Source organism: Glycine max, chromosome 12 (genome assembly GCF_000004515.6).
Source record: "Glycine max cultivar Williams 82 chromosome 12, Glycine_max_v4.0, whole genome shotgun sequence".
In the NCBI taxonomy this organism is placed as follows: Eukaryota; Viridiplantae; Streptophyta; class Magnoliopsida; order Fabales; family Fabaceae; genus Glycine; species Glycine max.
Window position 1 is genome coordinate 2440121 of NC_038248.2, and position 12072 is coordinate 2452192.

The window sequence follows — 12072 nt, forward strand, 5'->3', positions numbered from 1 at the left end:
ACAAAAAGTCCTATCCCCGCTCCTCTTTCCCCGATCGATAAGAATAGAACATCCAATAATCCATTAAGGGATTTCTATCAACGTTAATTCTAGCTAGAAACCTCTGCATGAGAACACTATCTAGTACTCTACTCGTGTCTTTCATTACATGTTCAAGTGAGCATGCAAAGTAGGTGGGGGAAGTAATAAACCAGACAATCACCAACCTTTTCCATGAGAGAGACATATATATTAGCAAAGCAAGGAACCAAAGACTTCAAATTTGCACTCTCAGTGGGAAGGTCTGGTATATAGGCAACTCTGGGGTACATTGGGGCGTAATTTGTTTTAAAAATATAACTATTATTGAAAATTAAAATAAAATGTTGTAGCTATTTAGAGTATATAGTTAAAGGTAAAAATATTTAGAAGAAAAATGACAATTATTGCTTTTATAATAATTATAGATATTGATAGTGATATATAATAGATTTATATAGTTTTTATTTTTTATTTGTTTTTGAATATTTTATAAATAAAAAATTACAAGTGTTTAAAATATACTTCTATCAAAAAAATCAAATTAAAATGTGTATATAAACATTACATGATTATTGTTTCAATTTTTTAGTATTTTAAGAATTATTGGTTTGTGTGTTATAAGTATTAATTGCTACTGACTTATAAGAATTAAGAACTAAAATTATTGAAACAAAGCTGATTTGGCAGTATTTATTTAAAGCAGTTATAGAAAAATTGAAGAAATAATGTGTTGATTTATCATTGGCAATACATTTTTTTAATTTTTTTTAATTACTCAATCCAATTATCTAATCCAACGGCCAATTAATACCAGCCTTATGTTTAATTGGATTATATTGTAAATTAGATTAAACTAAACTCAATCCAACCAGTTACATCTTATATTTTTATCTAAAATTTGTATTATAATACATTTTCTATTAAATACAATTTAATAATTTAACTTTATTGTGCAAGTGCAACGTATATTAATACAATGCAGGTGTCTATTGAAACGACGACGTTGAGGGATCGAAGTGTACGCGCCACATTGCGACAGTGCCACCGAGGAGCGTAGCTAGTTCAGTTCCGTTTGATGAACGAAAATGACCAATCCACCGAGCGAAATTGTAATTTTCAACAATAAAAAAGGCAAAGAAAGTTACATATGAAAGCCTGTTTTGTTCTGTCCCTTTTTATTCTTCCCTTTCTTTCTTACTTACCCCTTTCCCTGGCTTAGGGTTTTCTGCCCCCCCTGAATCCTCATCGCTATTCATGATTACACTCCTTACAATTCTCACTCAGCGACTCGTTCGAAATACGTGAAATCCCCTTATCTCCAATTTCTAGGGTTTCGATTCATTCAACTCACCACAAAGATTGGATCCATGGTAGCGTGATTGGCGCTCGGTGGCGAGCGAGTTGATAATTATCGGGTTGGGTGGATTTTGTATGGAAACTCGGAGCCGGAAGCGGGCGGAGGCTTCCTCAGCTGCCCCTTCATCCCCTTCCTCTGGTCCCACCACTCGTTCCAGCAAGCGTGCACGCCTCTCTTCTTCTTCCTCCGCTTCCGCCGCCGCTGCCGCCGCATCCGTTTCTTCCGTGAACACTCGCTCCCGTTCATCCCGGACTAAGGAACCCTTGCCCCCTAAGAATCCTCCTCCCATGGACTCTGCCAATGAATCCTCTGGCTCCCGCCGCGATCGCCGCAACAAAGACAACTCCGACAAGGGGAAGGAGAAAGAGCATGATGTTAGGATTAGGGACAGGGATGCTGACAGAGGGCTGGCATTGAACATGGATGGTGGCGGAGACGATGATGACAATGACAGCGAAGGCGGTGTGGGGATTTTGCATCAAAACTTGACCTCTGCGAGTAGTGCACTTCAGGGGCTTCTTCGGAAACTTGGTGCTGGTTTGGATGATCTGCTTCCATCATCGGCTATGGGTTCTGCGTCTTCCTCTCACCAGAGTGGGAGGCTGAAAAAGATCCTCTTCGGATTGCGGGCGGATGGCGAAGAAGGGCGGCAGGTTGAAGCATTGACACAGCTCTGTGAGATGCTTTCGATTGGGACTGAAGAGTCACTTAGTACATTCTCTGTTGATTCGTTTGTTCCCGTGCTTGTGGGGTTGTTGAATCACGAGAGCAACCCTGACATCATGCTTCTTGCTGCCAGAGCATTGACCCATCTCTGTGATGTGCTCCCTTCATCTTGTGCTGCTGTTGTGCATTATGGTGCCGTGTCAATCTTTTGTGCGAGGTTGCTCACCATAGAATACATGGACCTGGCTGAGCAGGTTGTTCCTTGGTTCATGACTATTGTGGAATTAATGAAAATGGTGCTAGAAAGTTATAAAATAAATATTTGTGTTTCAGTGTTGAACCCTGGTGCTGCCTAATTGTTTTTAAAACTATATATTTCGATGTTTCTGGGTCAAATTTTCAGTTGTAGAAGAATTATGCCTTTTTTTTTTAATCTAAGACTTAGCATTTTGAAAATGAAATTCATATAGTTTGATTACTGTATTTGATGGCATGAACAGTCCCTTCAAGCTCTGAAGAAGATATCTCAGGAGCATCCCACTGCCTGCCTACGAGCAGGTGCTCTTATGGCCGTGCTTTCCTATTTGGACTTCTTTTCAACAGGAGTTCAGGTAAATTGTCAGTGAAGTACCTACATTTAGAGGATGATTGCATCCCACTGGTCCTTTTGGACAGTCATAAATCATTTGGCCACAGGTGCCATTAGTGAGCAAGTGTATGTTGACATTATTCTTTGTTTCAGCGGGTTGCATTGTCTACTGCTGCAAATATGTGCAAAAAGCTTCCTTCAGATGCAGCTGATTTTGTGATGGAAGCTGTTCCTCTTCTGACAAACCTTCTTCAGTACCATGATTCCAAGGTAAGGTCATGTTTTGTTGCAAGTCTTGTCACATAATGGAAACTGTATTTTTCCTTTTGCATCCATAAACTTGCCTTTTAAGGAAGTTTAGCTTGAGAAGAGGGAAATTTTGATCCCTATATCCCATGGTATAAAATATTTATCTATAGCTTCACCTTATGCATTTTCAATTTTTGTAGGTTCTGGAGCACGCCTCTGTTTGTTTGACTCGAATAGCTGAAGCTTTTGCGTCATCTCCAGACAAATTAGATGAATTGTGCAACCATGGACTTGTAACACAAGCTGCCTCCCTCATTTCTAACAGCAGTTCTGGGGGTGGTCAGGCTTCTCTCAGCACGCCGACATATACTGTAAGTGCAATTTTTACTTTTAGTTAGATGCATTTTGCCTATAGTTTGGTCCTTGACCTGGGTATATGCAGGGTTTAATCCGACTTCTTTCAACTTGTGCGAGTGGATCTCCTCTTGGAGCTAAAACCTTACTACTTCTTGGAATTAGTGGTATTCTTAAAGATATTCTATCTGGTTCTGGAGTTTCTTCTAAGGCCTCTGTTTCTCCTGCATTAAGTAGGCCGCCAGAACAGGTATAGTATAACATCAGAACTTTTCTTTTGGTCATTCATGTGTAGTTTTATCTCGTAATGTTCATTAAACAGACACTGACCTTAAATCCATCATTATTCTAATTCTTGGTTTCAAATATATAGATATTTGAGATTGTAAACCTCACGAATGAGCTTCTGCCTCCATTGCCACATGGAACAATTTCTCTCCCTATCATCTCCAACATGTTTTTGAAAGGGCCCATTGTAAAGAAGTCTCCTGCTGGTAGCTCTGGAAAACAAGAAGACACAAATGGAAATGTTCCTGAGATATCGGCTCGTGAGAAACTATTAAATGATCAGCCTGAACTACTTAAGCAATTTGCGATGGATCTCCTTCCAGTTTTAATACAGGTTGATATTTGTGCATCAATTGCTTAAACTTTGCTTGATAAATTTGTTAAATTGAAAAAAATGTTCTGATAAATTGCTCCTTTGCTTCCTTATTTGTCTTCTTTGGTTAATTGATGATATTGGCTTGCTGTTGATATAGATATATGGTTCTAGTGTCAATGGTCCTGTTCGGCACAAATGCCTTTCTGTCATTGGAAAATTGATGTATTTCAGCACAGCAGAGATGATCCAGTCTTTGTTGAGTGTGACAAATATATCAAGGTATGTTGAAATTTAATTGAGTTGATATTGCTTGATACCCTCACTGATTTTATGGGTTTAGAAAATTTATGCATTGTTGCTTTGATCATATAGTTTCTTAGCTGGCGTCTTAGCATGGAAAGATCCACATGTTTTGCTTCCTGCCTTGAAAATTGCTGAAATTCTTATGGAAAAGCTTCCTGGGACATTCTCCAAGATGTTCATTAGAGAAGGTGTTGTGCATGCAGTGGACCAACTTATTTTAACTGGAAATTCGACCAATATCTCTACACAGGCATCTTCTGCCGAGAAGGATAATGATTCTATATCTGGAGCATCATCTCGCTCTAGGCGTTATCGGCGACGCAGTGGGAATTCCAATCCTGATGGAAATCCTTTGGACGATTTGAAAACTCCAGTTTCAGTAAATGTTGGTTCACCTCCTAATTCTGTGGATATGCCAACAGTAAATTCCAGTATTCGGTTATCTGTTAGTACAGCTGCCAAAGCTTTTAAAGATAAGTATTTTCCTTCAGATCCTGGGGCTGCTGAAGTGGGTATTACTGATGATCTTTTGCATCTGAAAAATCTTTGCATGAAGTTAAATGCTGGTGCTGATGAACAAAGGACCAATGGAAAGGGGAAATCTAAAACTTCTGGATTTGGTCTGGAAGAGTATTTAATTGGGATCATAGCTGACATGCTAAAGGAACTTGGCAAAGGAGATGGGGTATCTACTTTTGAATTCATTGGTAGTGGTGTTGTTGCAGCTCTGTTGAATTATTTTTCTTGTGGGTATTTCTCTAAAGATCGACCATTAGAAACCCACCTTCCCAAGCTTCGCCAACAAGCACTTACAAGGTTTAAGTTATTTATAGCTGTTGCACTACCTTCTACTACTGAAGATGGGACTGTGGCTCCTATGACTGTCTTGGTCCAGAAGCTTCAAAATGCCTTGTCCTCCTTGGAGCGTTTCCCTGTTGTGCTGAGTCATTCATCTAGGTCATCTAGTGGGAGTGCACGCCTCTCCTCTGGACTAAGTGCATTATCTCAGCCCTTCAAGTTGCGGCTTTGTCGAGCCCAGGGTGAAAGGTCACTTAGGGATTATTCATCCAATGTTGTACTGGTTGATCCATTAGCAAGTTTAGCAGCAATTGAGGAATTTGTTTGGCCTCGTATCCAACGAAGTGAATTGGGTCAGAAGTCCACTGTACCTGCTGGGAATTCTGAATCTGGGACAACTCCTACAGGAGCTGGTGTATCCTCTCCAACTACCCATCGCCATTCTACTAGATCCAGATCATCTGTTAATATAGGTGATACATCTAGAAAGGAAATAAGTCAAGATAAAAGCACAAGCTCTTCCAAGGGTAAGGGAAAAGCTGTATTAAAGCCTGCACAAGAGGAGGCAAGAGGACCTCAGACCAGAAATGCTACTCGCAGAAGAGAAGCTCTTGATAAAGATGCTCAAATAAAGCCTGTAAACGGTGACTCTACTTCTGAGGTATACTGATGGAAACCGAGTTAGGGGCAGATATGACAGTTATCTGTAGAAAATAACTGCTTTAGAAATCAATTCTGTATAAGAAACTCAAATAACTGTCTTAGAAAACAGTACTGTATTAGAAACTGCAGGATGGTAGTTATGTGTAGAAAATAACTGCTGGTAGTTATGTATTAGGAGTATATGTCTGTTAGTATGTGGTGTAATTGGGCAGTGTAAAGTCATTTTTAAGTTTGTGGATAGAGAATACTCTGTAGGAGACTTCTGTCTCTGGGACAGCTAGTGCTGTTTTTTGTATATGATAGGAGACTTTAGTCTCTAGGACGGCAGGTGTATTGCTGTATTTGTATGTGATAGGAGACTTTTGTCTCTGGGACAGCAAGTGTATTGCTGTATTGTGTGATTTCAGTGTTCTATATATTTTAGGTAAATGCTAGGGCTCTGGTTGAGGAAGTAAAAAGAGGGATGCGTAAAAATGTACTCCTCCTATGATTTCCAAAAAAAAACTTTTCTTTTTTAATTCCTTAACCAGTGCCTGGCACTGGTTAGCAAGACCCTATATTTTATTACTTTATCATTTGGTGTTCTATCATATACTGTGAAATCCTAGCGATGACTTTACAATGCTTCAACTTTTTTCTTCTGTTAATTTATAACTTCCTTCTGGCTATGTATGACCTGACTATGAATGCTCTGTTTTCATGTTGGCTTATAAAGTGAAATACGAAGAGAATACTTGATAATGCCAATATAAGATGTAAAGATGCATTATTACATTTTTCATTGCAAGCTTGAAAAGACATCTTACATTTCTCTGTATCTGTAACTTTGGACATGCTGGATTTTGTTGTCTGTAGATCCTTAAAATGTTACCTCTGCCATTTAGTTTTATAAATGGTTTTTGATTATAATTATCTATTTAAGATATCATCTCTAATATGAGAAACACTGCCTAGGTTTTCTTTGGATTATGTTGAACAGTTGCTTTTTTGCACCATTGATTTCTTTACATACATTAAAATTAAGCTGTTGTAAGGTTTCCCTGCAAAAGTGTTGATTTACTAAAAAATTGAGGCAGAGCTAGCACTGAGAGGATAACTTATCTATTTTGCGTTGAAGTAACATTGCTGTAAGTAATAGTGTATTTGGATGTAATCAGATGGATACTTTGTATATGCTGATCCTCATCCTTCTTTCATTAAGTGCATGTGTCAGAATTTTTAGTATGGTACCACTCAAAAAGTCAAAATCGATTCCTATTTTCAGTTTAGCTTAGTTTTTAATTATTTTCTTATAACATTAAACTTGTCTGTCATGAAGTTGTAGTTTGTATGACTCTCATTGGGGAATATTTTAGATTATTTGTGGGCGGGTTACATATTTTTTCCGTTTAGGTGAAGCTTTCTTGTTTTGTTTTTTGTTGCTTTTGATTATGGCAGTGTTTACATGCATGTTGTTTAGCTAGGTTCTTGTGGTTGTTAAACTGGTGGAAGCATCTTTGAGTATAAATTTTTTTTTTTGGAAGGCGTCTTTGAGTATAAATATTAGTCATTTGTTTTTCCTGCTATGCTTTGGACTAAATCATGAACCTAATCCAAGTATCTTGAAGTAGTCATTTGTTTTTCCTTTTCTTTTTTTACCCTTCTAGTGACATTTTCCAATGTCTACATTGTAGGATGAAGATTTGGATATATCCCCTGTTGAGATTGATGAGGCATTGGTGATTGAAGATGATGATATTTCTGATGATGAAGATGATGACCATGATGATGTATGTTATCTACTGTTTCTTCTTCTTTGGCTAGGATTTTCTTACTTCCTTGGTGATGAGTATCTCATTTAAGTAATTACTGTGTTTCTGTCTTTTTTTTTTTTTTGCTTTTCTGACATCATTTCCTTTTTTAACATGGCTTTTAAATATGTTAAAATCTGTGTGCATCTTTATTTTTTTATTTCCAGTGCTGGTGTCCTTCAATCTTGTTTACAATTTTTTCAAAATGAGTTGCTGCTGTCTTTCTATCATTTCTTTGTTTTCTATTTTTCTTTTCTGGGTATAATGATGCAATGAAGTTTTGGTTTATGACCTTATGCAAACTATCCATAATCCAAGTCTCTGACCAATAGCTCAATCCTGGTGTTTTATTTCCAAATTTTTAATTTTAGCTACCATCATTATTGTTAACCAAGATTGAACATTATAATTAAATTCAGTTGTATCTATTAAAATTTTTGTGCTTGTTTTGTTTTTTCTGATGCACAGGTACTGAGGGATGATTCTCTTCCTGTTTGTTCACCTGACAAAGTACATGATGTGAAATTGGGCGACATAGTGGAGGAGAGTAATGTTGCTCCTGCAACTAGTGATGGTGGCCAGACTAATGCTGCCTCAGGTTCTAGTAGCAAAGCTGGTACAGTCAGGGGATCAGACTCTGCTGATTTTAGGAGTGGCTATACCTCAAGCTCAAGAGGTGCAATGTCATTTGCTGCTGCTGCTATGGCTGGACTTGGATCTGCCAATAGCAGAGGTATCAGGGGTGGAAGAGATCGACTAGGGCGTCCATTGTTTGGTAGTTCTAATGATCCTCCAAAGTTGATATTTACTGCTGGTGGGAAGCAGCTTAATAGGCATTTGACTATTTATCAGGCAATTCAAAGGCAGCTTGTGCTAGATGAAGATGATGAGGAGAGATTTGCTGGCAGTAGTGACTATGTATCCAGTGATGGAAGCAGGTTGTGGGGTGATATTTATACTATAACTTATCAGAGGGCAGAGAACCAGACAGATAGGACTCCCCCTGGAGGTTCAACCTCTAATGCTTCAAAATCTGGCAAATCTGGGTCTGTATTGAATTCTAGTTCTGAAGACAAGCTAAATCAGACATCTGTATTAGATAGTATTTTGCAGGGAGAATTGCCCTGTGAACTGGAGAAATCTAATCCTACATACAATATATTGGCATTATTGCGGGTGCTTGAGGGTTTGAACCAACTTGCATCTCGTTTGAGGGCCCAAGTGGTTACTGATAGCTTTGCAGAGGGAAAAATTTTGGATTTAGTTGAGCTAAGTTTTACCAGTGGTGCTAGGGTTCCTACAGAGGAATTTATAAGCAGCAAACTTACTCCAAAATTAGCTAGGCAAATACAAGATGCCCTTGCCTTATGTAGTGGGAGTCTTCCCTCATGGTGTTACCAGTTATCTAAAGCGTGCCCTTTTTTGTTTCCTTTTGAGACCCGGCGACAGTATTTTTATTCAACTGCCTTTGGGTTATCTCGTGCATTGTATCGCCTTCAGCAGCAGCAGGGTGCTGATGGTCATGGATCAACAAATGAAAGAGAGGTCAGGGTTGGGAGATTGCAGCGTCAAAAGGTTCGTGTCTCTCGAAATCGCATTTTGGATTCTGCTGCTAAGGTGATGGAGTTGTATTCTAGTCAAAAGGCTGTACTTGAAGTAGAATATTTTGGTGAAGTTGGCACCGGTCTGGGTCCCACTCTGGAGTTCTACACACTTCTCAGTCATGACTTACAAAAAGTTGTACTTCAAATGTGGAGATCAGGTTCTTCAGAGAAATATCAAATGGAAATTGATGGAGATGAAAAGAAAATGAAAAATAGTGAAGGCTCTTTTGTTGGAGATGGAGAACTCGTTCAAGCTCCTCTTGGGCTGTTTCCTCGACCTTGGCCTGCAAATGCTGATGCATCAGAGGGTACCCAAATTTTCAAAGTGATTGAATATTTCCGATTATTAGGCCGTGTAATGGCTAAAGCTCTTCAAGATGGACGCTTATTGGATTTACCATTGTCAGTGGCATTTTATAAGCTTGTTCTTGGTCAAGTAAGTTATGAAATGTTGATGTCTTGTCTGATTTCATGTGTATCTTAAGGTTGATTTTTAGTCTCTATATATTTAGCCTTTGATATATTGCAGGAGCTTGATTTGCATGACATTCTTTTCATTGATGCTGAACTTGGGAAAACTTTGCAAGAGTTAAATGCCCTTGTTTGCCGGAAATGTTTTATAGAATCTATTGGTGGTAGCTACACTGATACCTTTGCTAATTTGCATTTTCGTGGGGCCCCAATAGAAGATCTCTGCTTGGACTTCACACTTCCTGGTTATCCAGAGTACATCTTGAAACCTGGAGATGAAATTGTATGTATTCAGTCTGTTTTTTTTACCTGGTTTTTGTTTTGGTTCTGATTCTGTCTGTAATAAAAATTGCTTTGAACTTACTGTCAAACTTTCAGGTTGACATCAATAATCTAGAGGAGTACATATCCATGGTGGTTGAGGCAACGGTTAAGACTGGAATCATGCGTCAAATGGAAGCTTTTAGAGCAGGGTTTAATCAGGTTATATGTTGTCTCAATAAATTCATGTAACTTTGTCTTTGACTGTGCATCTTGTTTGGTGATGCTGAGTATAAAAAATATCATGTATTTTTTAACTGATTAATGGTTCATTCTTTTTGGTATTCCTTTTCTAGTTTCTCTCAAACAATTTTATTGAAAACTAAACTTGACTGGGGTTTAATTTGAAAATATTGAGTATGGATTTTTCAGCTTTTAGATTCTTAAGGGGCATTGTTTTCTACTAAAAATTGTTACTTTTGGTTATGTCTTGAGCAGTGAACTGTATATATATCCTGAATCTCGGATGTATCAATTAAGAAATTACTAAATGTTTGTTTCTGACTTTTACTTATGTTTGCTACCAACCTTGTATCCCCCTTCCCCTGCAGATGAAGAATGGAAGTTAGAAAATACACATTTTTTTTGTATTGATGTCAAATATTCAGTTATTTAATGTCAAAATTTTACAAGTGAAATGAGCTACTAGCCTAACTTATATGGAAGAGATGGGCTGGGCAATAGTTTGAACTTGGAACAACTAGTTGGATAATTTGTTCATTTGCTTGAGTCCAAAAACTAAACATTTGTCACTTTCCCACTTGTTCTTGTCAATTCAGGTTTTTGACATCTCATCTTTACAAATTTTTTCTCCCCAAGAACTGGATTACTTGCTTTGCGGCCGGAGAGAATTGTGGAAGGTATTCTTTTTTATACAAAAGTATTACTGCTGCTTACAACAATCTTTTAGATGTTACCATGGATAATGTAGTTATAATTTTTTTTCTCCTATCTGCAGACTGAGACACTAGCTGATCATATAAAATTTGACCATGGTTATACTGCCAAGAGCCCTGCCATAGTTAATGTATGTTTTTTTATTCCTGTAGAAGGACAATTGTGTTTTTGGAAATTTAGGCTTGTTATATTTGGTGCTGAACCTGTATGATGCTATTTTCAGTTACTCGAAATTATGGGAGAATTCACACCAGAGCAGCAGCGTGCCTTCTGTCAATTTGTTACTGGTGCACCTAGGCTGCCTCCTGGTGGACTGGCAGTTCTAAATCCAAAATTAACGATTGTGAGGAAGGTATTGAAAAATATTTTTGATCACTTGCAACCTGTGTTATTCATTCATGCCTTCATGCAATTTTGTACTTGATATCTTGAATGTTAAAGTTTTTTGGGGGGCGAGGATCTATTTGAACTTCGGTAGCAAGATGTGTCTGGATTTACTGCCTGACATATGTTGCTCCACTATTCCTTTACCTCTTGAAGGGGGGTTTTCAAAATGCAATGTTAGTAAGTGATTACATTTACATGTCTGGGTGCAGCTTTCGTCAAGTGCAGCTAATGCTTCATCTAACGGGAATGGGCCTTCAGAATTAGCAGATGATGACTTGCCAAGTGTGATGACGTGTGCAAATTACCTGAAGCTTCCTCCTTATTCTACCAAGGTAGAACACTGCAAAGCATTGTTGGTTATATGATCATGCATGTCAAAGTGTCTTTTGATCTTTGATTTCCATTTTAAAACAGGAAATTATGTACAAGAAGCTACTCTATGCAATCAGTGAAGGCCAGGGATCCTTTGATTTATCATGAGTTCTGGAACTACCCAACCCGGCCCTGTATGTTAATATGATGATGAATCAGGGTTTACTCGAGACTTAATTATTTTTTGGTTGCATGTACTTTCCTCCCTGCTTCTCAAAATAATGGCCTCTCTCGGGTCACGCACATCAAAGGTGGTGACATGGTTCAGGTGAGTTTACCATTGTTGTGAAACCTCACTATGATTCTTGACATTACTAGACCATTGTTGTGAGCTTACCAAGAGCCTCTTATTATTTTGTTCATTTTCATTTGTTGGTAAACTAAATTAATATTAATTCTTTGATTATTGGCAGTTGAATCAGATCGCCTCGTTTTTAAAGGTGTAAAGGAATTTGCGGAGCTCGTTTTAGCTGTTACATGTAAATAGAATAGGAATGTTGAGTAATTCCCTCCCAAATTTTTCATCATTCTGTTTTCAACTCAAAGTATTGGCAGTTAGTTATCATACCTGTATGGAAGATGGTAAAAGGAATAGAAATAATATCGTATACTATGCTTTATGATTT

General features: G+C 38.0%; 1 protein-coding gene across 1 annotated transcript; it reads left to right on the forward strand.

Moving 5' to 3' along the window:
* The first annotated feature begins 1150 nt into the window (after nt 1–1150).
* Nucleotides 1151–12072, forward strand: LOC100783336 (E3 ubiquitin-protein ligase UPL3). Its single transcript, XM_003540828.5, has 18 exons — nt 1151–2298; nt 2545–2655; nt 2787–2903; nt 3083–3253; nt 3325–3486; nt 3610–3858; nt 3998–4119; nt 4213–5602; nt 7278–7373; nt 7863–9434; nt 9528–9752; nt 9848–9952; nt 10570–10650; nt 10749–10817; nt 10911–11039; nt 11284–11406; nt 11489–11714; nt 11860–12072. Exons 1-17 carry the CDS (start codon nt 1453–1455, stop codon nt 11552–11554), a joined length of 5634 nt encoding a protein of 1877 aa, XP_003540876.3. The 5' UTR covers nt 1151–1452; the 3' UTR covers nt 11555–11714; nt 11860–12072.